At 63.1% G+C, this 22,314-nt stretch overlaps 2 protein-coding genes across 5 annotated transcripts; one reads left to right on the top strand and one right to left on the bottom strand.

Moving 5' to 3' along the window:
* The first annotated feature begins 271 nt into the window (after positions 1 to 271).
* On the top strand, positions 272 to 4,817 carry FGF22 (fibroblast growth factor 22). Of its 2 annotated transcripts, none has more exons than XM_054506672.2 (3): positions 272 to 829; positions 3,050 to 3,153; positions 3,266 to 4,817. In XM_054506672.2, the coding sequence occupies exons 1-3, from the start codon at positions 616 to 618 to the stop codon at positions 3,461 to 3,463; spliced, it is 516 nt and encodes a 171-aa protein (XP_054362647.1). In that variant the 5' UTR covers positions 272 to 615; the 3' UTR covers positions 3,464 to 4,817. The 2 variants fall into 2 exon arrangements, with proteins under 2 accessions (XP_054362647.1, XP_045726896.1); XM_045870940.2 differs by having other exon boundaries at positions 325 to 829; positions 3,243 to 4,817.
* Positions 4,818 to 4,967: 150 nt separating this feature from the next.
* On the bottom strand, positions 4,968 to 16,770 carry RNF126 (ring finger protein 126). Of its 3 annotated transcripts, none has more exons than XM_064573931.1 (9): positions 16,572 to 16,764; positions 8,904 to 8,962; positions 8,578 to 8,641; positions 8,035 to 8,279; positions 6,866 to 6,934; positions 6,722 to 6,791; positions 6,048 to 6,141; positions 5,785 to 5,900; positions 4,968 to 5,701 (listed from the first exon to the last, which is right to left on the bottom strand). In XM_064573931.1, exons 1-9 carry the CDS (start codon positions 16,644 to 16,646, stop codon positions 5,552 to 5,554), a joined length of 942 nt encoding a protein of 313 aa, XP_064430001.1. In that variant the 5' UTR covers positions 16,647 to 16,764; the 3' UTR covers positions 4,968 to 5,551. The 3 variants fall into 3 exon arrangements, 2 of the variants coding, with proteins under 2 accessions (XP_064430001.1, XP_064430004.1); XR_010406084.1 differs by having other exon boundaries at positions 5,678 to 5,701; positions 6,048 to 6,230; positions 16,572 to 16,768; XM_064573934.1 differs by lacking the exon at positions 8,035 to 8,279 and having other exon boundaries at positions 5,185 to 5,701; positions 6,048 to 6,230; positions 16,572 to 16,770.
* Between the last annotated feature and the right edge of the window lie 5,544 nt (positions 16,771 to 22,314).

Raw genomic sequence — 22,314 nt, 5'->3', positions numbered from 1 at the left:
ACAGACATGCAGGCCAGCACTACCCACCCAGTCTCTGACCCCTGAGCAGCTCTGTTGCTCCCTGTGTCTCTGTCCAACTCACTGTCTCTCACAGATCGGACTCTCTTAGCCGCCCTTCCCTGTGTCTCTCCCTGTAGCTGTCCGTGTCCCTGTCTCGGAAGTCTCTCTGTCTCTGTCTCCCTCCGTGTCTCTGCGGGCCCGCCTCTCTCACACCCACGCCCCCGCAGCCCCTGCAGGCTAAGCCGGTGACTCACCGACACGCACTCCCCACCCCGCAAGACAAACACGCGCGGAGGCAGGAGAGTTTTCCCGAATGGGCCCCGCCCCACGCCCTGGCCCCGCCCCAGTCGCCTCGTTGCCCCGCCCCTGCGGCTCTGGCCCCGCCCCCGAGGCGCCCCCACTGGCCAGCCGCAGCCTCTCCACTGGTCGGCTCCTTGCCCGTGGCCCCGCCCTCTCGCCCCAGGCCCGCCCCCTGTGGCTCAGGCCCCGCCCCGAGGCTCCCTATTGGCCCGCGCGGGCTGGCCCTGCAGGGCGCCCCGCCCCCGCCGCGGCGATGGCCGAGCTGCGGACGCGCGGGGGGGAGGCAAGAGCCGGCGGCGAGCCGGGCGCGGGGCCATGCGCGGCCGCCTGTGGCTGGGCCTGGCGTGGCTGCTGCTAGCACGAGCGCCCGGCGCCGCGGGGACCCCGAGCAGTCCGCGGAGACCGCGCAGCTACCCACACCTGGAGGGCGACGTGCGCTGGCGGCGCCTTCTGTCCTCCACCCACTTCTTCCTGCGCGTGGACCCCGGCGGCCGCGTGCAGGGGACCCGCTGGCGCCACGGCGCCGACAGTGAGTTCAGGGAGGGGGTGCGGGGTAGACAGTCCGGCAGGAAGGACAGGGGCGGCGGCAGGAGTAAGGACGAGCCAGGTCCTCTGTCCCGTGAGGGTGTGTGGTGTCAGCCAAGTCACTCCCCAGCGGGGGCCTCAGTTTCCTCAACCGTGAAGTGGGTCCAGCGCACGCGCTGGGAGGGTTGCACAGGTGAGGTAGGGGTCCCAGAGGAAGCTCCCCACGCTGGCCTGGCTCCGCAGCAGAGAAAGGTCTTTGCAGAATAGCTGAGTGGTTGAGTAGCTGAGGTCACTGGGTCCACTTACAGAGGGGAGGCGGCGACCCCAGGACCCAGCTACATAAGGAAGTGGAAGCAGAGCTAGGGTCTGAACCCTGGACTCCCCACACTGCAAATCCAAACCCAGAACCTGCCTGAGTGAGGGACCCCTCTCTTTCTTCCCACACATCCTTTTGGTAGATGAAGCACAGAGAGGGGAAATGACCTGCCCAGGGTCACACTGCTGGGGTGCGGGTGGGGGTGTTGCTGGGGCTCCTTAATGCCCAGAACCTTGTCAAGTTGGAGTCACTGTCCCTGATGCCCTGCCCAGCAAACAGTAGGCACTCAATAAGTGTGGAACGTCTGAGGCAAGAGGAGACATGGGGGCAAAAGAGAAGGAGGACCCTGGGGATCACTGGGGACCTAGAGCCTCAGTGACCCTGTGGGCCTGTCTTGGTCTGCTCAGAGCTCTGAGGCCTGGGCTGGGGGGATAGCTAATCACTGGCCACTGCCTGAATCACTGCCATTAGGGCAGATAATCACCCCCTGCCCTTCCAGCTGCTTTCATCGGGCTCCCAAGGCTCTCATTAGCCTCACCGGACAAGGACAATGACAGGGGGACTGGCTGGGCCAGTCCATCGGTGGTGGGCACAGGCAGGGTGTCTTCAGGCTGGATCTTCTGGGTGGTTTGGGACAGTTGCTGCTTCTCTCTGAGCCTCAGTTTCCCCATCTGGGCAGCAATGGTGGTGACATGGTTGATGGCTCTGTGGGGGGGGGAGGCACTTGGAGCTCTTCGCTCCTTCGTTAATTCTGTAGTTATTAATTGGGTACCTATTGTATGCTATAGTGGGCACAGGGGACATAGCAGTGACCTGGACAGCCCACCTTCATGGGGCTCCCACAGCAGAGGGTAAAGCCGTTAAACAAGTGAATGGCTAATTTGGTAATTTCACAGGAGGCCATGTAGGGTGCAAAGAAAATGAAAACAGGGTGATGTACAGGAGATGACTGGGGGGGCAGCTTTACTGGAGAGGTCTGGGGCCTCTCCAAGGAGGTGGGCTTGAATTGACTCTCATGTAGAGAGAAGGACCTGGGTGCCTGATAGGGGAGATAGCAGGTACAGAGGTCCCATGTGACATGGGGTGAGCTCCCCATCACCTCAGGCATCCAAGTCCAGACTGAAGACCAGAGGGCAAGGCCTGGACTCCAGAATAGGCCCTGGTACATGGGTGGGTCGAGGGTATGGGCAGCTGCTCATCCCCTGGGTCTGCCTCGCTGGACTGCTCAGAGTGGGGCAAGGCTCCTCTGGGGTCACCCATCTGCCACTTCCCAGGCCTCAGTTTCCCTCTCTGGGAAGTAGGCACAGTCGGCACCTCCCACCTGGGGTTGTGGGGTGCAGTGCTTGGCATATGGTTGGGGATCCAGCAGCAGCAGTGACTATCAAGGAGCTGAGCACACCATGCTGCCCCCCCCCATCCCACCGCCTCCTGCCACGCCTCCCATCTGGAGCTCCTGTCATCTCAGTGGCCAGGGTGGGAGGCCGAGCACCGCCTGTGTGGCTGCCGCTAGGGGGTCTACACCTGTTACGCCTCACTTGTGCCCAGGCAGTCCCCGCCTCCTCTGCCTTGGTTTTCTCAGCCTTGACCCGCCAGGGCCCTCCCTGCTCTGAGCTTCCAACCTGGCTGGGGCTCCTCAGGGCCCAAGAGGCCGGCCCCTCCGGGCTGACGTCCTGCCTCAGGTCTTCACACTGGCTTGAGAGTCCTTCCTGCCCCTCCATCAGCCCCATCCTTGGAGTGCTCCTGGCAGGGCCTCTGTGCTCCCCTGTGTCAGGGCACAAGCCAGGGCCAAGCACACAGTAAGCGCTTGGTGAGTGTTACCTGCGAGAACGAGCCAGCCAGAGTAAGTGGATGAGCGGATGGCGGGGGGCAGGCCCTAACCAACCCCACCCCCAACCTCCCCACCCCCAGGCATCATTGAGATCCGCTCCATCCACGTGGGCGTCGTGGCCCTCAAGGCTGTGCACACGGGCTTCTACGTGGCCATGAACCGCGGGGGCCACCTCTACGGGTCGGTGAGTGCTGCTCGTGGGGCTTCTGGTGGGCGGGTGTCTGGTGGGGGGGGTGTCCGGTGGCCCACCTCACACACCCGACCCCCCCGAAGCGGGTCTACACTGCCCACTGCAGGTTCCAGGAGCGCATCGAGGAGAACGGCTACAACACCTACGCCTCCCTCCGCTGGCGTCACCGTGGTCGGCCCATGTTCCTGGCGCTGGATGGGCAGGGGGCCCCGCGGCGTGGGGGCCGGACACAGCGGCACCACCTGTCCACCCACTTCCTGCCTGTCCTGGTCTCCTGAAGTCCCCAGGTCCGCAGCATGCCTGAGCTGCATGTCCAGGGGCCGGGGGCCGGCGAGCTCAGGCCGTGGCCAAGCACGTCTGGTCACTCGTCTTTTCCCCAAGGATTCATGGAGTGTCTGCTGTGTGGCGGGCTGGGGGTACTGCGGGACCCCCACAGATGCGGCCTGACCCCCAGGGAGCTCCTGAGTCGGAGGAGAGGTGGACACTGAGTTGAGCAGAGGCCACAGGTGTCCAGTCACAAGCGGGGGGTGGGGCACGGAGGCCCCAGAAAGGCCCCACCCCGGGAATGGAGCCTGAAGGACAGGGCCATGTAGTCACCAAAGGGCTGAGACGTGGCCTAGGCAAAGCTGAGGTGGGAGCCCATTGGGGTGTTTGAGGCAGGGAGGAGGTGGGAGAGGCTGGGGCAGAGTGAGGTCTGAGGGCTGGGGGAGAGAGGGCGACATGGACATGCCACGGGGTGACCGGTCCCCGTCCTGGTCCCAGGACCTGGGACGTGTCCCCTCCCGCGGCAGAGGGGACCTTGTCAGGGCCCCCGAGGAGGGGGTGACCCTGGGTTCCCGGGGGGCCCGGTGTCCTCAGGAGGTCCTCACAAGGGGGAGGCAGAGGGTGGGAGTCCCAGAGATGGGCGGACCCCGCGCTGCTGGCGGTGAGGATGGAGGGGGGGCCGCGGGCCAGGAAGAGGCCGGAACCGGGTCTCCCGGGGGCCGCGGGGGGAGGAGGGGACACCAGCCCTCCATTCTGTATTTCTGAGCCCAGAATTGTCAGAGAATCGGTGCATGGTCACAGCGGCCATAGAGCAAACACACGGGCGCATGCAGTCTGGAGGTGCTTGCACTGCAACCGCGGTCAGAGCTCCAGAGCTCCCGCGCTCCCGCGCTCCCGTGGGGCGGGCAGGGCTGGGAGTGGGAGTGGGTGCCGTGTGCAGGCCATGGGGGCCCCGTGCCAGCATCCTCCAGGGGCTCGGTGGGACCTGGGGCAGCCGCGGCTGCCGCCCTCCCAGCACCCCTGAGCCCTCACCGCCAGGCTGAGCCCCAGCCGAAGGAAAAGGGGTGCAGAGCCCAGGTTCAAACCCCAGCCAAGCTGGGCCCGGCAGTTCCGCTCGGGTGTCCTACCCCGGGCGAGGTGGGACATTCCGCGTGGGGAGGGCGACAGTCCCTGGGGCGGGGCGCAGGCTCCCACCCCTCCCCGCAGCCCCCTCCCACTACAATACAGAGGATGAAGGCAGGGAGCGGGCAGATGGAGGGCGCTCACGGCGGTCGGTGGAGGCTGCTGGTCCCCGTAGCCACGCAAACATGCGCAGTCAGCGGCCCCGCGGGCAGGGCTCCCGCGGACGGGGCTTTTCCGGCGGTCGCGGCCTTCACGCTCAGGGAAGCTCTGGCGTCTTCGGGCGGGGGGGCTGCCGGCGCGCTCCCAGGTCGGGTCTGAGGCCGCGGAGCTGGCTGACGCCCGAGAAGCCCGACCTCGCGGCCGCACAGCTCGGCCCGCCCCCAGCGCCCACGCGGAAGGAAAACGCCAACCACCTGCTTCTCTTTCTAAGTAGGTGTATTTTTAAATAGCTTTCAAGATACACATATTTTTTCCTTTAAAAAACGTCTGTCGGAGCAGTTTTGTTCTTGTTTTGCTGGTCATCCTGTGGTCCCGAGCCCCCTGTGCTTGGGTTGGGGGCTGGTGGCCTGTCCAGGCGTCGCGGAGACCCCGGCCTAGTGGCTCCACCCGGTCTTTCCACAGATCATGCAGGGCCGCATGTGAGCTAAAACGTCCATTTATTTCAAAGCAGTAATAATTTAAAATTATAAAAACCTTTCCGCCGTTGACTGTGTGGAGGGTGAGGTTAGAGACAAACGGGTGGGGGAGCCGGGGACGCCCCGGGGGCGCCGTGTGCCCAGGCCCCCCGGCCAGACAACCGTGGGGAGGGCGGAGCTTGCTCCAGCCTGGAGGCGGTGGGTCGTCCGAGTCTCTGCCTGCCGTGGGGGGGGGCGATGCGGGAGCCAAGGCGGGTGGGGGAACCTCCAGGCTCCAGCTCGCGGCGCCCCCCCCCACCTCCCCGCAGGGCCTGGTGCGGGCGAGGTCCTGTGCTCAGGCTGGGGGCCGGCCCGAGGCGGGGGCAGGGGGCTCAGGAGTTGCCGGCCGGGTTTTCGTTGCTGGGCGAGCTGGAGGACGACGAGGACGACGAGGACGAGAAGCTCACGCCGGTCAGGCCCGGGGGGTTGGTGGCTGTGTTCTGACCCGTGAGGCTTTTCCGGCACACGGGGCAGCTGTCGTGCTTCGCGGGGACAGAGGGAGGGGCGGTTCAGAGGCAGAGCGGAGGGGGGGGCCCGCGCGGGGTGGGGGGGGGCACCGGCTCACCTGCTGCAGCCAGGGCACGATGCAGCCGTCGTGAAAGAGGTGACTGCAGGGCAGCTGCCGCACGCGCTCCCCCAGTCCGTAGTCATCCTTGCACACGGGGCACTCCAGCCCGGAGCCTGCGGGACGGGCGCCTGTGACCGCCGAGACCCGCGGGGGAGCCTGCCCGCCACCCCCCGCCGGGGCACGCAGGGGCCGAGGCCCCACCCGGCGTCCTGGGGGACGGGACACGGACAGTGTCGGGACAGGGGCCGAGAGACACACACCTACGTGTTCCTCCGTGACGGGGACGGTGGGGAGGGCCTGGATTTTCTCTTTGTCTGCAGGCGGGGGGCCTGTGTTTTCAAACTGATTGAGGAGCTGAAAGACAAGAGGCCAGAGTGCCGGGAACTCGGTAGGCAGGTGCGGCCCCTCGCCCCGAAGGGCTCTGAAATGCAAGGCTGGGTTACCTGCAAAAGCACCAAGGCTGTGTTTTTCCTGGTCCCCGGACCCCCCCACGAGGCTGAGCCCCACGCTCCTACCCACCCGTCCGCATGTCCAGTCAGGGTCACCTTGCACCCAGGGCAGCTGCAGCCCTGGGGACAGCGCGACCTCACCCAGCGCAGAGGGTCCCACCCAGGGGCTGGTCCCTGAGGCCTCCTGTCAGCTAGAGCCAGAGGGCTGGGTCCTGCTGTGGGGAAGCGCACCACAGTTCACCAGCAAAAGGCCTCACAAGGGCCGCCAAGTTCACGGTGACCACCCCATCCCCGGGGCAGCTCAGGAGAATGTGGAGGTCCATGTGGGGCACCCCAGCCTCAGGATGGGAGTTATGGAGAGCTGGGGAGCAGGGCATCCACACCAGGGACTCTCTCGGCCTCTGGGAGCAGGGCCCATCAAGCTCCTCATCCTCAGCAGGAAAGATAGCAACCCCCCTGCCCTCCTTGGGGAGGTGACCCTGTACCTGCGTGATGATGGCATCCAGGCCGTTGGCCCCCCAGGCATAGTCCATCGGGTTTGAGTGCAGGACACCCCTGCGCAGAGAGGTCTGGGGTTCAAGTGGCGGAGGGGCCGGGCAGGGCGCAAGGGGACCCGCCCACCTACTCACCAGGGGCCCAGGCCCAGGCTGGGGATGCTGGCAGGAGTGATGATACCATTGACCAGCTGCTGGATGATCCTGGAACAGAGTGGGAGGCCCAGCCAGTGGTCAGCACCCTCCGAGGCTGGGCACCCCAGAGGAGGAAGCAGAGGAGACACGTGTCCAGCTTCGAAATTCACAGCGTTTAAAGGCTGTGTTTTCAACCAAGAAGATTTGCGAAGACTCAGACACGAGACAGACCCTCACTGATCCCGGAGGCCTGGACAGCGCCTGTGAGCGCGAACCACATCACATCGCTCCCTGTCTTACAACCTGGGGGTGCATCCCGGAGGTCCCCAGCCCCGCCATTCGCAGCGGCCCAGAAACGTGCTGGCTGAAGTCGCAGTGAAGCCAGGGCCTGAGCCTGGGGCAGCCGCTGCAGGGCAGCTCACAGACGGGGGACACCAGGGGCACCAGGACAGCCCAGACTGTGTCCTTGGCTGGAATCGAACAGGACAGAGCACGTCGGGGCTCCCTGTGCATCTAAACCCATCTTAAGAGACACAGGCGCTGCTCTGTGTGGGGCCAAGTTCCAGCTATGAAAACGCTGGAGAAGCCTGGCCCTGTATCCTCTGGGGGCGGGCCCTCCGAGGAACGTTTCCTTTTTACCCCCAGTCCTTCTGAACAAGCCTCAGCTTTCAAGGAAGCCGTCCTGGTGCCAACCCCAGCATGGAGGGAGCCTGGGGCTCTGCTGAGGAGCACGGATGCCAGAAACCCACCCCATTTGCCTGCCGCCCTGGGAAACAAGGACCCAAATGGGAACCAGCCGTGTCTGAGCTGATGGGCATGCGGGCAGGGGTTGCAGGGGAGAGGCAGAGACCCCTCTCAGAAGGACGGGGGCAACTAAGTGCACAAGAGGCCCCCTGGCCCTGTCCAGGTCCCGCCGCATCCTCAGGCCCTCAGGCCACACTTTAGGGTCCCCCTCTGCACCCCATCAGCATGGTGGGCTCAGGCAAAATCTGCCTGGATGCACTGGGGAACTGCCCTGCCCAGAGGTCAGCCCCAGAACTAGCATCCACGCCCTCTGTGCCCACAGAACCTTCTAGAAGGGCAGATGGTCAGTCTGCCTGAGTCGGGATGGGACAGGTTGTAAGACTCCCACGAGCGTCCCAGCCGCCGGCTACCCCCAGGTGCCTCACCCTTCCAGCGTGGGGACGCCTTCGTGCCGGCCGGTGGCCCGCCGTGCAGTGAGGCGGGCGCGGGGCTGCCGGGCACCATATCGGTGCCGGGAGTGTTGCTCTCTCTCCCGCCGGCTCTCGGGGTCCCTGCCCTCATCGGTCTGCACCCCAGGGGGGAACGTGGGGATCTCGAAGCTGTCGTCAAAGATGCCGAAAGCAAACTGGCCGTAGCCCTGCGGCAGCGTGAACAGGTGCTGGTCCACGGTCTGTGGGGAGGAGGGCCGTGATCACGGGCAGGGGCAGGAGCCCTGAGCTGCCACCTGGGTCCTGCCCAGCCCAGCCCCTTGCCTGGACCCCACGTTTCCTCCATGCGCCAAGGGGTGCTGTCCTGGGGTCAGGGCTCTGAGGGATGGAGACACACCAGGGGGACCTTGCCATGTGTGGGATAATGGAGGAAGGAGCGCCCCAGCAGTCAAGGGTCAGGCGGGAGGAACAGTCCTGTGAGGCGAGGGGAGGGGTGGGTAGCTGCCTGCTGGAAAGGGCGCAATCTGGGGCCAGACTCACCTCGAATGGTGGCCTGCTCTGGTCCGTGGGGGCTGTGGAGGGGGCGGACCCATTCTCTGTACTCCTGGGAGGACGGGCACAAGTCAGCAGTGGGGGTGTCCCACCGGGACCCAGGGCCACCGTCCCCCTCTGAAGCCCTGCCCATGCCCTGAGTCAGGAAGGGGGGGTCATCTCCCCTACCCCCCCCCAACCCACCGTGGCCCATCCAGGCTCTGTCTGCCCCCAGAACTGAACCAGCATTCGGTGCAGCACCCCGCGTCCTGGCCACAGCCCCGTCCGCACCCCAAGGGGCCTGGTCCGGCCAGCGTGCACCTGGGCCGTGTTACCTGGTCTCTTCTGGAAGCTCCTCAATAAAACCAGACTCGCATCTGGGGCAGATGTAATCCTGCAGAGGAGAGAGCAGGTGAGTGCGATCTTGGGGTCCCTGCCCCCGGGCTGAGCTAGCTGGACACCCCCACAGGACGAGCTCCAGGCACACCTGTGAAACTGCTCAAGCCCAGAGTCGGAGCTGGCAGAGGCCCCGCTGGGTGGGCCTGGGTGGGGCCTCTGTACCGACACCCATCAGCCGTGGCGTGACTGGAGCCCCCTGGACCTGCTGCCCTGCTGCAGGTGGGGCCCACACTCCCAGGTCATCTCCCCACCGTCCCACAGTCCCACAGTCCATCAGCCTATGTTCCTCGGGACGACAGAAGTCGTTTCAAGGTCTCCACTCAGCCACATCAGCTGCTGAAGGCTCTGACAAGGCCTGTACCAAACAGGCCAGCTGATGCGGGTCCACCGAGCAGTTCCTGACTTGCACAGATGGACGACATTCTGTGAGTGCCCCCAACGTGCACAAAGAGGCACCTGCCCCAAGCTCCGGGGTGGTCGCATGGGTGACCATGGAGCCCCAGGACTATGGAGGCCTCAGTAGCTCAAGTCCCAGGAGGGGGCCACGGAGGGTGGGAAGCACCACCCAGGCACAGGGACCAGCCTGTGGGTGTCCCGTGGTGGCATTTCTGGGACGTTCCAGCAGCCCTGGCACAGGGCCTGTGACCCCATCCCCACTGGCCACGCCCCCTCCCCCCGGCCCACCAGTGCTGTCCCAACTGGACAGTGGGGACCGGCCCCAGGGGAGCCACAGGCACAAGACCCCAGCCGTGGGTCCCAGAGCCCCACCACCAGCCACCAGCGCAGGGTCTGCCCCCGCCTGCTGAGTGGGAGAGAAGGTGGGGGGACGGCTGCGGACAGTCCCAGGGGAGCCACGGTGGGCGGGCCACGTCCCCTCACCTTCCTGCACGCCGAAAGCAAAGGGGGCCCCAAAGGACACTGTCTGAGCCAAGTGGGGAGCACAGGAAGGAGGTGCACAGGTCGTAGGATCTGGTATCCAGGACATATAAACGCGTCTAACAGCTCAGCGACAAAAACACAAATAACCCAGTGAAAAAACGGCCAAAGAACCAAGACAGTTCTCGAAAGACACACGGATGGCAGTGAGCCGGAGACCGACGCCCAGCACCGTCGGGCAGCGGGCAAGTGCAAACCAGAGCCTGGAGACACCAGGACGGCCGGACTCCAACACCAATGACAAGTGCCGGCGAGGACGTGGAGACCTCAGAACCATCCGCCACGCCGGCGGGGACAGCCACGCAGTTCCTCGAAAAGTTGCACACGGAGTCACCGGACGACCCTGCAATTCCACGGCTGGGTACACGGCCGAGACACGAAAACGCACGTCACACCAAACCCGCAAGTGCACGTCCACAGCGGCCCCACTCACGGCAGCCAAAAGGTGGCGACAACCCCAGTGTCTGTGCGCAGGTGGATGTGGCCCACCCACGCACCGGAGCATCCCTCGGCCGCGGACAGGAGCCAGGCGCCCTCACGTGTGGCCCCGGGGACGGACCCCGAGCCCACGACGCTCAGGGAGGGAACCGGACACGGAAGGCCACGCAGGGTGTGAGTCCACGTGGGTGACACGCCCAGAACGGGCTCATCCGTGGACGGGAAGGGGGCTCGGGGGGCGGGGGAGAAGGTGGGGAGTGACCATTGATGGGGGCGGGGACGCTCAGGGAGGGACCCGGACACGGAAGGCCACGCGGGGTGTGAGTCCACGTGGGTGACATGCACAGAACAGGCTCATCTGCGGATGGGAAGGGGGGGCGGGGGGCGGGGGAGAAGGTGGGGAGTGACCGTTGATGGGGGCGGGACGCTCAGGGAGGGAACCAGACACGGAAGGCCACGCGGGGTGTGAGTCCACGTGGGTGACACGTCCGGAACAGGCTCATCCGCGGACGGGAAGGGGGCTCGTGGGGGTCCGGGGGCTGGGGGTGGGGTGACGGCAGATGGGGACGGGGTTTCCCTTGAAGGTGATGGAATGTTCTGGAACTGGATGAGGTGGTGGGTGCAGGACTCCTGACTGTACAGGAAACATTGAGGGCACACTGTGAACAGGTGGGTTGTATCTCAACAAAGCCACCAGAAGGAGCAGCAAGGACAGCACCCTTTGCCCCTCTGAGTAGGGACGTGGGGGCAATGGGCAGCTCTGCAACACAGTGAGTGACCAGCCCTCAGCATGTGGGGCGAGGGTTCTCACTGCCTGGTAGAGCCTCTAGGGGAGGGAGGGTTAGGACACAGGCTGATGTGGCTGCAGGTATCTGTGGTGGCCTCGGTTAGGATCCCGGGAATCAAACCACTGCTGGGCATGGCCGTGTCACAGACAATACTGGGTGTCTGCCCAGGGTTGCCTGTGGCTCAGGGTGGGCAGGAAGGTCCAGGCTCTCTCTGTATCCTGGTGGAGCCCACCCCCCACACACACCTGCCCTACAGATGAGACAGAAATCAGACCTGTGCCTGCCGTCTCCAAGCAGGATGGCGGGGCTGGGGAGGGCCTATGTGAGAAGCTGTCCCTCCCTCTCATCTGAGCATGCTGCCTGTCCCCAGCCAGCCTGGAGGAGCCAGAGCAGGGCCGGTGTGGCAGGTGGCCTCAGCCCGACCTGCTGGCAACAGGCAACCTCTCCTGCCATTACTGAGGCTTGCGGCCGCTCCTGAGCGTCACCTGGGAGCCCCATCTCACACGGGGCACAAGCTCCTCATCCCACTCTCTGCTCTCCACTCTCCCCTGTGGTCAGCTCAGAACACCGCGGCCTGGCCACTCCCGCTCCCCTGCCCCATCCAGGCCACCTCCACCTGCCCTCTCTTCTCAGGGCCTGCACACCATCCCCTTTGCCAGAGTGTTCTCCCCCGATAGCTACCTGGCTTGCCCCCTCTCGGAAGTCGGGTCTCTGCTCAAACGTCACCTCCTGGCTGCAAGCCTCGGTCTCCCCACCTGTAAATGGAGGATGGCCTCAACCCTAGGGCTCTGAAATCCAGGAGCCACTGGGGACTGGAGGGCTACGGCAACTGCTGGCTGTGGTCAGGGCCCTGCCTCCGTGCTCTGAGTCCAGGCTGGCCTGTCAGAGCCGTGGCCCCGACACCTAGGAGTTCAGCAGGCTCCACCCTCTGCTTCTAGGCAGTGGGGAAGGGACCGGATCTGGGGGTGTCCCAGTGCTCTCCTCCTCCATGGGCACACCCCAGAGGTTTCTCTTAAACCTGAGTACCCAGGGGCGCCTGGGTGGCTCAGTTGGTTAAGTGACTGCCTTCGGCTCGGGTCATGATCCTGGAGTCCCAGGATCGAGTCCCGCATCGGGCTCCCTGCTCAGCGGGGAGTCTGCTTCTCCCTCTGACCCTCCTCCCTCTCATGCTCTCTGTCTCTCATTCTCTCTCAAATAAATAAATAAATAATCATAAAAACAAAACAAAACAAAACAAAACAACCCTGAGTACCCAGTAATAGAAAACTGCAGCCAAGCAAGGAGACCCTGGACAAGGCAGAGCCTGTCTACCGAGCCTGGGTCCAGGTGGTGGCAGCCCCATGCTCCCAGCCCTCAAGTGTGAGCACCTGTCTCTAACCGATGGCTCCTCATGGTGAATTAGTGACCTCTCCCCCTAGGAGGGAGGGAGGGGACCACTCCAGCATCATCACCAACAGTGGTGGCCACAGCACCGAGGACAGGACGCTAAATTCACTGAGTGCTCGCTCCCTGTGCTCAGCCCCCATGATGCGCCTAGGTGGTGCGACTCAACCCTCCTCAGTGGCAGGGAGGTCAGCCAGGATGGCCCTTAGGAACAGGCACCAGCCCTCATTCATACACCCCTTCACACCATGGCCAGGCAAGTACGGTTACATCCGGGAAACTACAGCGGGCGTCAGAGAGGTGGCTGGCCCCACAGGATGGTCCGCTCTATGGTGACGCTGGGCTCTGTAGGCCCAGGCCCGTCAGGGCTCCTCCAGAGGAGGCAGAAGTCCAAGTGCAGTGCAGACATCGGAGGGCCACGGACTCAGGCCCAAACACAGACAAGATGGGACTCCCGCACCCCTGCAGCCCCCTGCTCACCAGCCACGAACCCCAGGAGCACACCGCTGCCCCACACAGCCGTTCTCAGCTGTCACTGGGCAGAGGGGCCCGCCAGACCCCATGGGAAAGCCGACCCTGCCCCTCACCACTCCCCAGCCTCCCTGCACTTTACTCTTGGGGTCTTAGCAGCAGCCCCCACGCCCCACGCCCACACCCCATCTGTCCCCCGAGCATCTGTGGGCATCGCGCACACTGCTGGGTGCGGAGCCACCCAGGACCTGGCAGCGTGTGAGGCCCGCTGTGAGCCAGAGACGTGCACACACACAGCCCAGCACTCGTTTCCACCCAGGGCTGTCCAATCCCACCTGCCTTATCTTCCCAGGGTGCTTCTGACACCACTGCTAGCCGGGACACCATACTGGGGGCTCCCCCTCACTTCAGCCTGCTACATGGCTCAGAGGCCTGGGGTGCCCTAGGGCTCAGCCCAGGGGTGCCCTAGGGCTCAGCCCAGCATCCAGCCACCTCTTTGGGGCTCAGCCTGCTTCCGCCCTGCTGACTTCAGACCCTGCGCAAACACCAGCCCTCTTTGGGGCATCCACTGTGTGGGGCTGCAGGGTGGGGGTGGGGCAGCTCACACATCGAGGCTCCCTAGGCATCCCTGGTGCCCGACCTCAACTCCACGCTCTGCACTTCCAGCGAACCACCGGAGTCAGTTCCACACTTAACCTCCCCAGGGCCCCGGTCTCTGCAGCTGCAAATGGATGGCTCACCGTGGGGCAGGGCCTCCCTGCCACAAGCAGGGCCCAGCACAGCACACAGCACACGGCCACACAGGGCTGCCAGGTGCCAGAGGGTCCAGAACGAGGCCACATGGTGCCTAGGAGGCAGGCCCAGCTCCATGGAGAGGACTCCATTCATTCTGCTAAAGACTGAGGGCCAGGACTTCTCCAGGCCCCTCTAGGAGCAAGGGCAGCGGACGCGTGAAGAGCGCGAGGGCAGGCCGGTTCGCACCCCAGCACCCCTCCAGGCCCAGTCTCTGTCTAACCGTGCACTCAGGACATTCCTGAGAAGGAAAGCAGTCACCATCATGAGACGACAGGTGGAAAGAGGGCCATCTAAGGCGCCACCTGCAACAAGGAGCTCAGGGCGTGAGGACCCCGGACTTCCACCTGCTCCATCCACCAGCCCATCCGGGCTCTGACCATGGACGCTCCGCTTCCACAGCCCCACAGTCACGCCGCCCAAACCAGCAGCACATCCACCTCATCCTGAGCGCTGCCGTTTCCCGGGAAGGATCGAGTCTGGGCTTGTGTGCCAGACGGCCTGTCTGGCTCCTGCTCCCACGTGCCCTGCCCCAGCTAGACCGCAAGCCTGTCCCTGTGCGTCCTGCGGGTCAGGCGCTGGGCTCCTTCACACACACACGCTCCCAACTGGACCCCACTGAGTGGGCACGGATTAGCTCCTCAAACCCATCTTGCAGGCGGGGAAACTGAGGTCCAGGGACGTTGAGCGCCTTGCCCAGAGCCACGTGGCGCAGACGTGGCACAGCTGGGTGTGGCCTCAGCCTGATCCTGCAGAGAAGCCCCCGAAAGCAGGCACTGTCTGGGGCCTCTGGAGGGACCACCGCAATGACAAAAATCTAAGGTAGGAACTGCACACAAGCCAGCCCCAACGCCCTGTAGCCCACTAACACCAGCACCACCTTCCCATGAACAGAACACGCCGCCACAGGGGCCGGGACCTTCCACCGCTACAGGTTAGCCGAGTGTGCGTTTCCGGCCCCGCAACATCAGGTGTGCCCCCTACTGATCAACAGTCACCCTGTCTACTGCGCCTCGTGGAATCCTATTCCAAACCCACAAGCAGGCACGCTCCTTACCGTTATTTGCTTTTACAGAATTTACCAGCACTCCCAACTAAATATTTGCCAATCACTTCCTCAACACTGGCTCCCTGACCAGCCTGTAAACTCTGAGGACAAAAGTCAAGGATACCTTGACACCACTGGATTCTGTGCTTGGGAAGGTCCTCACCAGCCCGGCGACAACTGCAAGAGGCCAGGGTCCTCCAGGTCCAAGGCCACACGGCCAGGAAGCGGCCACACCTGGCCAGGACCCAGGCCCTGTGCTGGCCCCAGGAAGAGAGGCCCAGAGCAGACAGCTGTGCAGACTGCCCAGCCCCACCACAAAGCAGGCCACTCTGGGGGAAGCCCGAGACCCAGGGCCTGTCGCGGGGCTCATGCCAGCTGCAAGGGGCTGTATGCAATTAATCTACGCTGGTGAGCCGTCAGGGGACCAGCCCCTTCCTGCCATGGTCGAAAAAGATTCCGAGTTGGGGCTGCAGAAAGCCGGAAGAGGCAGAGCAGGACTTCCGGGAGGGAGGCCGAGTGGGGCAAGTCTCAGCTCCCCCAGCAGGTGCTCACACATCTGAGGTTTCATTTTGTTTCTCCCTCCTCCTGAGGAGGAAGGCGCCCCTTGCCTCTGGCAGCCACACCTCCCTACCTTTCCTGGCCTCCTGAGCCCAGACACTGCTCTCTGCTCCACACCCCACACCCCGGCTTTAGCCCACTTTCCTTCTCTGTGGCTGGGATGATGCCTAAAGACTCCTTCCCCAGCCCCCTCCCAGCCCCCTCTTCCCAGGGGTCCCCACAGCTGGAAAGGCAGATCCGAGTCTGGCTCTGATACCGGAACACCCTCCATCCACCATCCACCACCCACCAGCCGGGCGACTGTGGGGAGCATGCCACCCGGAGATGAAGTACAAGGAGAGCACCTAGAAAGTGCTCAATAAATCCTCACCGCCTGCAGCCCCTTCACCGAGGCGGGGGAGGGTTCCCAATCCCACACCTCCCTCTTCCTGTCCCGCCTGAGCTGGCCCAGTGGCAAATGTCAGGACCACGGCTGGCCTGCGCTTCCCCGGGTTTCAGATTTTGCACCTGTAAGGTTGGAGAGGGTCGGACGGACCACGGCTTTCCCTTCCGGCCTGGGGCAGGGAAACACGGTCCCACCCTGGACCCCCGGGACGAGGAGCCTGAAAACTGTAACCTTTAACAAGCAGCCCCCTCCCGCACCACCCGGTTTGAGAAACGTTGGCCCTAAATGAGCAGAAAGCAACACCTGGCCACAGGCTGGCCTCACCGCCCCCCCCGCACCTCCCCCCCCGGGAAGCTCAAAAACGCAGGCCCGGGTCACAAAGATCTGCCCCGGGCAGCTGTCAGGCCCAGCCCAGGTCCATCGCCTTCTCGTCCCGACCACGGGAAAGCGGGCGGGAGGGCTCCGCCGGGCGGCCCGCAGCCAGGCGCCCGCAGCGCCGACCACGCGCTCTGGGAACGGCCCCCGGGTCCCCCCACCTCGCTCCCGCTGGGCGGCGTGCCGAGCGCAGGTCACGCGGCCTCCGCGGGCCTCAGTTTCCCCATCGGGGACCGAGCGGCCTCCCGCAGCGGGAGGCCGCGCATCTGGGGTCATCGGCCTCGCTGCGCCCCTGGGGGCGGCCCCCGGCCTCCGGGCCCTCCGCAGAGACCCGGGCCGACGCCGCCCGGGCCTCAGTTTCCCCGTCGGGGCCAGCTCGCCTCAGGCCGAAGGAGAGAGCTCCCGCCCGCCGCCCCGGCCCGGGCCTCACCGGCAGGCGCGGCACGATCTCGACCGAGCAGCAGTGGCAGAAGTACCGTCCGGGCTGCGGCGACGCCTCGGCCATGGCCACTGCCGCCTCCTCCGCGCCGCCCGCCCCCCGTGCGGCGCCCGCCGCCGGCCGTTTGCTGCTCCCTTGCCGGCCGACGCGCCCGCGCACGCTCACGCAAAGCACGCAAGGCACGCACGGCGTGGGGTGGAGAGCGCGCGGGAGCGAGGCGGGCGGCGCGCGCGGCAGGCGCCGGCCCGGGCGACGGTGGTCGCCGAGGGACAAACTCGGCGCGGCCGCCTCTCGCTGGGCTCCGGGCAGGGGGGCGGGGCCAGGCCTGGGCGGCCGGGGGCGGGGCCTAGGAGGGCGGGGCCTATCCCCTTGGCAACCCGGTTCAGGGAGCGGGGGTGTGGCTGGGGGCGAGGCCCGGCTCGGAGCTGCGAGGAGGCCGGGGGGCGGGTCCTGCCTGGGGTGGGGTCGAGCCCCTCCTCTTCTCCAAAATAGGCAAGCTTCCACTTCCCTCACTGTATCTCCCACCTCAAGTACCACCGATCCATTCCCTCCCTGTTCTGGCTGGTGCGGGGCGCCGGGCGCGCTCTCACCGCCGGGCCTTTGCACTGGCTGTGCCCCTGCCGGGTGCACCCCAGACACCTGCGTGGCTGCCCTCACTTTTCTCCAGCCTTTGCTCGAATGTCTCCCCTACTGAGATGCCCTTCTCAGTATTTCCACCTGATAAACGGTAGGGTCGGCCCCAAGGAGAAGGGATGTTTGTATCTCGTTCCCAGCTGGACTCAGGACAGCGCCTCGTACATAGGTAGTCCATAAACCCTCGTTCAATGAACGCAGAGGAGAGACCCGTTCCGGGGTCGAGAGAGGGCCGCCCTCCGTGTCACAGTATGACCCATGGGAGAAGTGAGTCTGAGGCCCGCTGGGTGTGGCCTTGTTTCTGAGAAAGAAGGAAGCCTAACCTCCCCCACCATCCCACAAAATTAATCAGCAAAAAATTCGTTATCACCCAGCACAGGCCAGGATCAATTCTGAGGTTAATTCCAGCCCAATCACACATTTATTTATTTATCCACTCAACAAGACGTTCACTGAGCACCTGCTGCATACCAGACCTTGTGATGGGTGCAAGGACAAAACGTGGAAAACAACTCAACGGGCAGTGAAAATGGCTCCGTGGCTCGGGGAGACACCCCAGCCCCATGAGATTGAGCCAGGGGATGTGTCCCTGGGGTGGTGCTGGCTCTGCCTGGGGAGACAGACAGACAGTTTCCTAGGGGAAGGGGCATTCGAGCCAGGGCTTTGAAGAATGAATAGGAGTAGGTTGGAGTTGGGCTTCCCATAAAAGGGGGCATTGGAACCAGAGTGCCAAGCAATTAAAAATTGGAGCCTGTGTATAAAGGATCTTGAATGTCAAGAGGCTAGGGACAAGGACTTGTCTGCCAGCCAGTCTTGGCCCCCTCAAGGTTCAGGGGTGATTCCAAGCCATTCCTGCTGTGGATGGAGAGCATGCTGGTCCCATCACTGGGAATCCAGGAAACCCCAGGTCCAAGGAAGGGCAGTTTGCCTCAGGCCTCTCATGCCCAGCCCCTTGCTCATTTCACACCACAAACATGTCCATGCTTTCATTCTGCAGAAGTTTATGAGGTATTGCCCAAGAGGCCTGTGTTCAAGCCCCGCCAAGCCTTGCTGGCTGTGTGACCCTGGGTGGGTCACTTAATTCTCCATACAGATGGCAGAACCTGCCTCCCAGAGTTTTGGGACTGGATGAGGCTTGGAACACACATGGGTACCCATGGCAACTCCTGGGTCCTCACCGGGCCCTGCTGCCTGCCCTAAGGCGGCGCACCTGGGGTCATCGGCCTCGCTGCGCCCCACCGCCGGGCCCTCCGCAGCCCAACCTTCCCCCAACCCAGCCTCACTGGCTCCCTTGGGTGGGCCAAGCTGCAGCTAACCTCAGGACCCTTGTCTGGTCACGCCCTCTGCTGGGAGTGCCCTTCCCACCGTCCCTTCTCTTTCCCTGCTTCTCAGGAGGCTGCCCCAATCCCTTCCTGAGGGAGTCCCCGCCCATACTGCACTCTGATGCCCAGCACCCTCTTTCCTTCTCCTACAGCCATCCCTAAATCCAGGAGTTATCAATGGCATCGCCTAAAACAGGAGACCAGTACTCAGCCTATAGTCAGTGTCCCATAGATTCTTGAATACATGAATAATTAGTGAGTCCCTGGGGCGCCTGGGTGGCTCAGTCGTTAAGCATCTGCCTTAGGCTCAGGTCATGATCCCGGGTCCTGGGATCGAGCCCTGTATCGGGCTCCCTGCTCGGCAGGAAGCCTCCTTCTCCCTCTCCCCCTGCTTGTGTTCCCTCTCTCGCTGTGTCTCTCTCTGTCAAATAAATAAATAAGATCTTAAAAAAAAAAAAAAAGACATTAAAAAAAAATAGTGAGTCCCTGCTGGGTGCCGGCCCCAGGCAGGGCTCTGGAAATGCAGTGGGAACAAGAAACCAGGGTTTTGTATATTGTAAAACGAAGAGCTCAGTATGAGCCTGAAGTTGAATCTTCCCGCAAGCATCATGATATGAGGACAATTGAGCCCCCATTTTACAGTTGGGGAGACTGAGGGAGCACATAAGGTCATGCAGCAAGGCCAGGACTCAAGTCCGGGGCCATTGAGCCTCTGTGTCCTCTGTGTGGGCCCTTGCCTGCTGGCCACCCTGGGGCTGCGGCATCGGAATGCCAGCACTCAGGCCGTGTCTGCGTATAACCCAGTGGCTCTGGGGTTCTGGGGCCCTCAGGCACCCATTCGTGGCCAGGGCTCTGCACAATAAAACACAGGTGGCTCCTGATGGGTTTCCCAGCATTTCCTTGAAAAGGCTTTGATAGTGGATTATGGAGGTAGGGTGACACCTGGCCCCTACAGATCCCCCCCAGGACAGGGCCATGGCTCCCCCTCAGACTTCCCACAACACGGTTGTGCTCCCCTCTTATTAGACACTACCGGACAAGGACAGACAGCCCCTCCGAGACGGTCTTCCATCTGTGAAATGGGTCTCCCTCCTGCCTCCCAGGGCGGCTACCTCTGTAAATGGCAGCTGTCTAGTCACCAGACCTTTGCGAGTGCCTTCCCCTCTGCCTAGAGCATCCTTTCCTCCCGCTGCCACCATGCTGAGTCAGGAGCCTCGTGGGCAGAGGGGAAGTTGCCCTGACAGTCAGTCTACACCCATCTGAGTTTCCCCCCTGGGCAGGTGACTCCTGCTTCTGCTAGGTTTCCTTGCCTGTCGCCCAGGGACACAATAGCTTTCTCCTTCAAGTGGGGAGGATTCAGGAGGTGAAGCCTCTCCTAATCCTCTGCCACGTTCAACCTTTTTTTCTGGCGTTGTAGTGTGTTTTGATCTCGATTTTGGGCGAGTGACCATGTTCAAACTTCTTTTCTAGCTCATTTATTTTTCCAGGTGAATGTTAGGACCTTCTCTCAGGTGGGACAATTCCGTGGAGATTATGACTGAAGCTGCATTCAACTAAGTGAGCTGGTAGCATTAAGTGCCCTGTCCTGGCCCAGATGGCCAGGTGTGCGCTCATGTAGTCACCTACTCAGGTTCAAATCAAGCCTCAGGAAGGGGTCTTGGGGAGCTTTGGGCCGGAGAGAGTGATTATCCAGGTTGCAGGCAAGAGACTGAGGCACTGAGCAGGTCAGGCACCGCCCCACTGGGCAATATTTCTACTTATGCAGGTTTTGGGGGTTTTTTTGTTTTTTTTTTTTTTTAATCTTTTATTTGTGTATTTTGAGTTAAGCCTTTTTTCCCTTTTTATGTATATTTGTTGGTTTATATTTTTTTAAATTTCTATTTTTTCATTTTATTCATACACACCCAGGTGTCTGTTCAAAAGCAGGCTACTCCTTTAACCCGAACCAACAGCACTTTACCAAACAACGGGGTAATCAGTAGGAAAGACACAGAGCCGAGGTCAATCTGCAGCCTCAGCCACGTTGGCTGCTCATCTCCGTTTCATCTTCGTTCCGCATCCCGCTGTGTTGTCAGTTCTTCCCCCTGGGACATTCCTGGCCGTGACCTTGACACACTGGCACGAGCTGGAGTCAGGCCAACGGAGGGCTCATGCCTCCTCTTCCCGTTCACAGTCCCGTCCCCGAAGCAAGCACAGATGATGGGCCAGGAGGATGAATGGATGCACGAAGGAGAGGAGGAAGGGACGAGGTCCCCCGCTGCGCGAGTTCGGGGTAATGGGAAAAGCCCCGATGGGGGACAGCGTGGCGGACCGCTGCGCGCTGTCCCGTCCCAGGGGAGACCAAAGCCCGTGGGACCTCGCTGTGCTGAGCCGGCCGATAAATAACCAACGAAGAAGGGCAGCGGCCACGGACACGTGCTCACGTCACACCGGGAACTGTGCCCTGCCACCTTGGCGGGAATGCCTCGACTGTCCCCATTTCGCGGGAGGCGCAGGGTGGCAGCTTCCGGGCCGAGAAGGGGGTCCCCCCACCCCCGCTCCCCGGGCGGCGGCGGGGCCAGCAGCCCCCCTGTCCACGCCACGCGTGGCGGCGGGTTGCCCGAGGGCCCGCCGCGGGGACACGGCCGCGCGCAGCAGCGCGTGTACGCACGGCCGGCCGCCCGCGCGCCCGCGCTGAGCACTGCGACCCCCGACACACCTGCTGTCGGCGGCTGAGCCCGCCGCAGGCTCCGGATCTCCAGCACTGCGAGCTAACCATCTGTGCGGCGGGACTGGCCCTAATTTGTTAGAGCAGCAAACTGGAAACTAATACCTCCAGCTCTCGCCGGTCACATGCACGCTCGCTCAGCCCGGCCGGGTCTCCCAGGCCCCACCCCAGCAGGCTAGCTCTCCAACCATTGGCCGGAGCTGGGTCACATGGCCTCATCTAAGCCAATGGCCAGCAAGAGGAGTGGCCGACATTACGTAGGTCCTGTTCGGCCTATCAGCATTCACCTCTGGGCTGGGGGTGGGCCCTACCTTCAGTCGCAAATAATACTGCCTGCTTCCTGCACAAAATCTGTTCCCTTTGCAGGGGAGGGGATGGGGAAGGGGCCTTGGGGATGGCGTGGAAGAGTTGCCGCGGGAATGGGCTTGGATTGAGCAGGAAGGGCCCGGAACCCAGGCTGAAAAGCCAGGACTGTCTAGGGGCCATGGGGAGCCACGGGTGGCGTTTGAGAGGGGAGGGCAATCCCACCAAGGCGTTATGAGGCCCAGCTCTGATCAGGGTTCTGCCATAGCATCCACCACGCCCGAGTCTTCAGTTGCTGCCTTGGCTATCAGCATCACATGCCCTATTAGAGAACCCACAAGGCTTTGCTTGCCAGAGCCCTGACCGTTGCAGGTCCTAGTGCGAGGGCGGTAGATCTTAAGTTGGTGTGGAGTCTATCCCAAGCCTTCTTCTGATTGAGGAAGGTGGGAGGAAGTGACCCTGGGAGTTCTGGGGTTATATCCTGGAGGCAAAGGTTGGCACTTCAGGGTATGCGTGGTTGCTATAGCCCCTGCAGATACGCTCGCTGCTCTGGATCCTAAAGGCTCCACTTGAATAAAATGTAAACAGGCTTAATGAAAGCTGGTTTTGTCCACTTCAAGTGACAGAAACTCAGCTTAAATGGACTTCATCTTATTGGGGTGGAGGAATTCAGGCACAGCTGGATCCAGGACCTCCAATTACAGTACAGGGAGTTTCTGCTGCCTCTCTTGGCTCAGCGTCCCACTGGCCTGGCTTCTCGCTGGCCATT

This window comes from Mirounga angustirostris, unplaced genomic scaffold (genome assembly GCF_029215605.1).
Source record: "Mirounga angustirostris isolate CCGP_5_RB_7025 unplaced genomic scaffold, mMirAng1.0.hap1 SCAF_1, whole genome shotgun sequence".
NCBI lineage: Eukaryota > Metazoa > Chordata > Mammalia > Carnivora > Phocidae > Mirounga > Mirounga angustirostris.
This window is presented reverse-complemented; position numbering and strand designations above follow the sequence as displayed.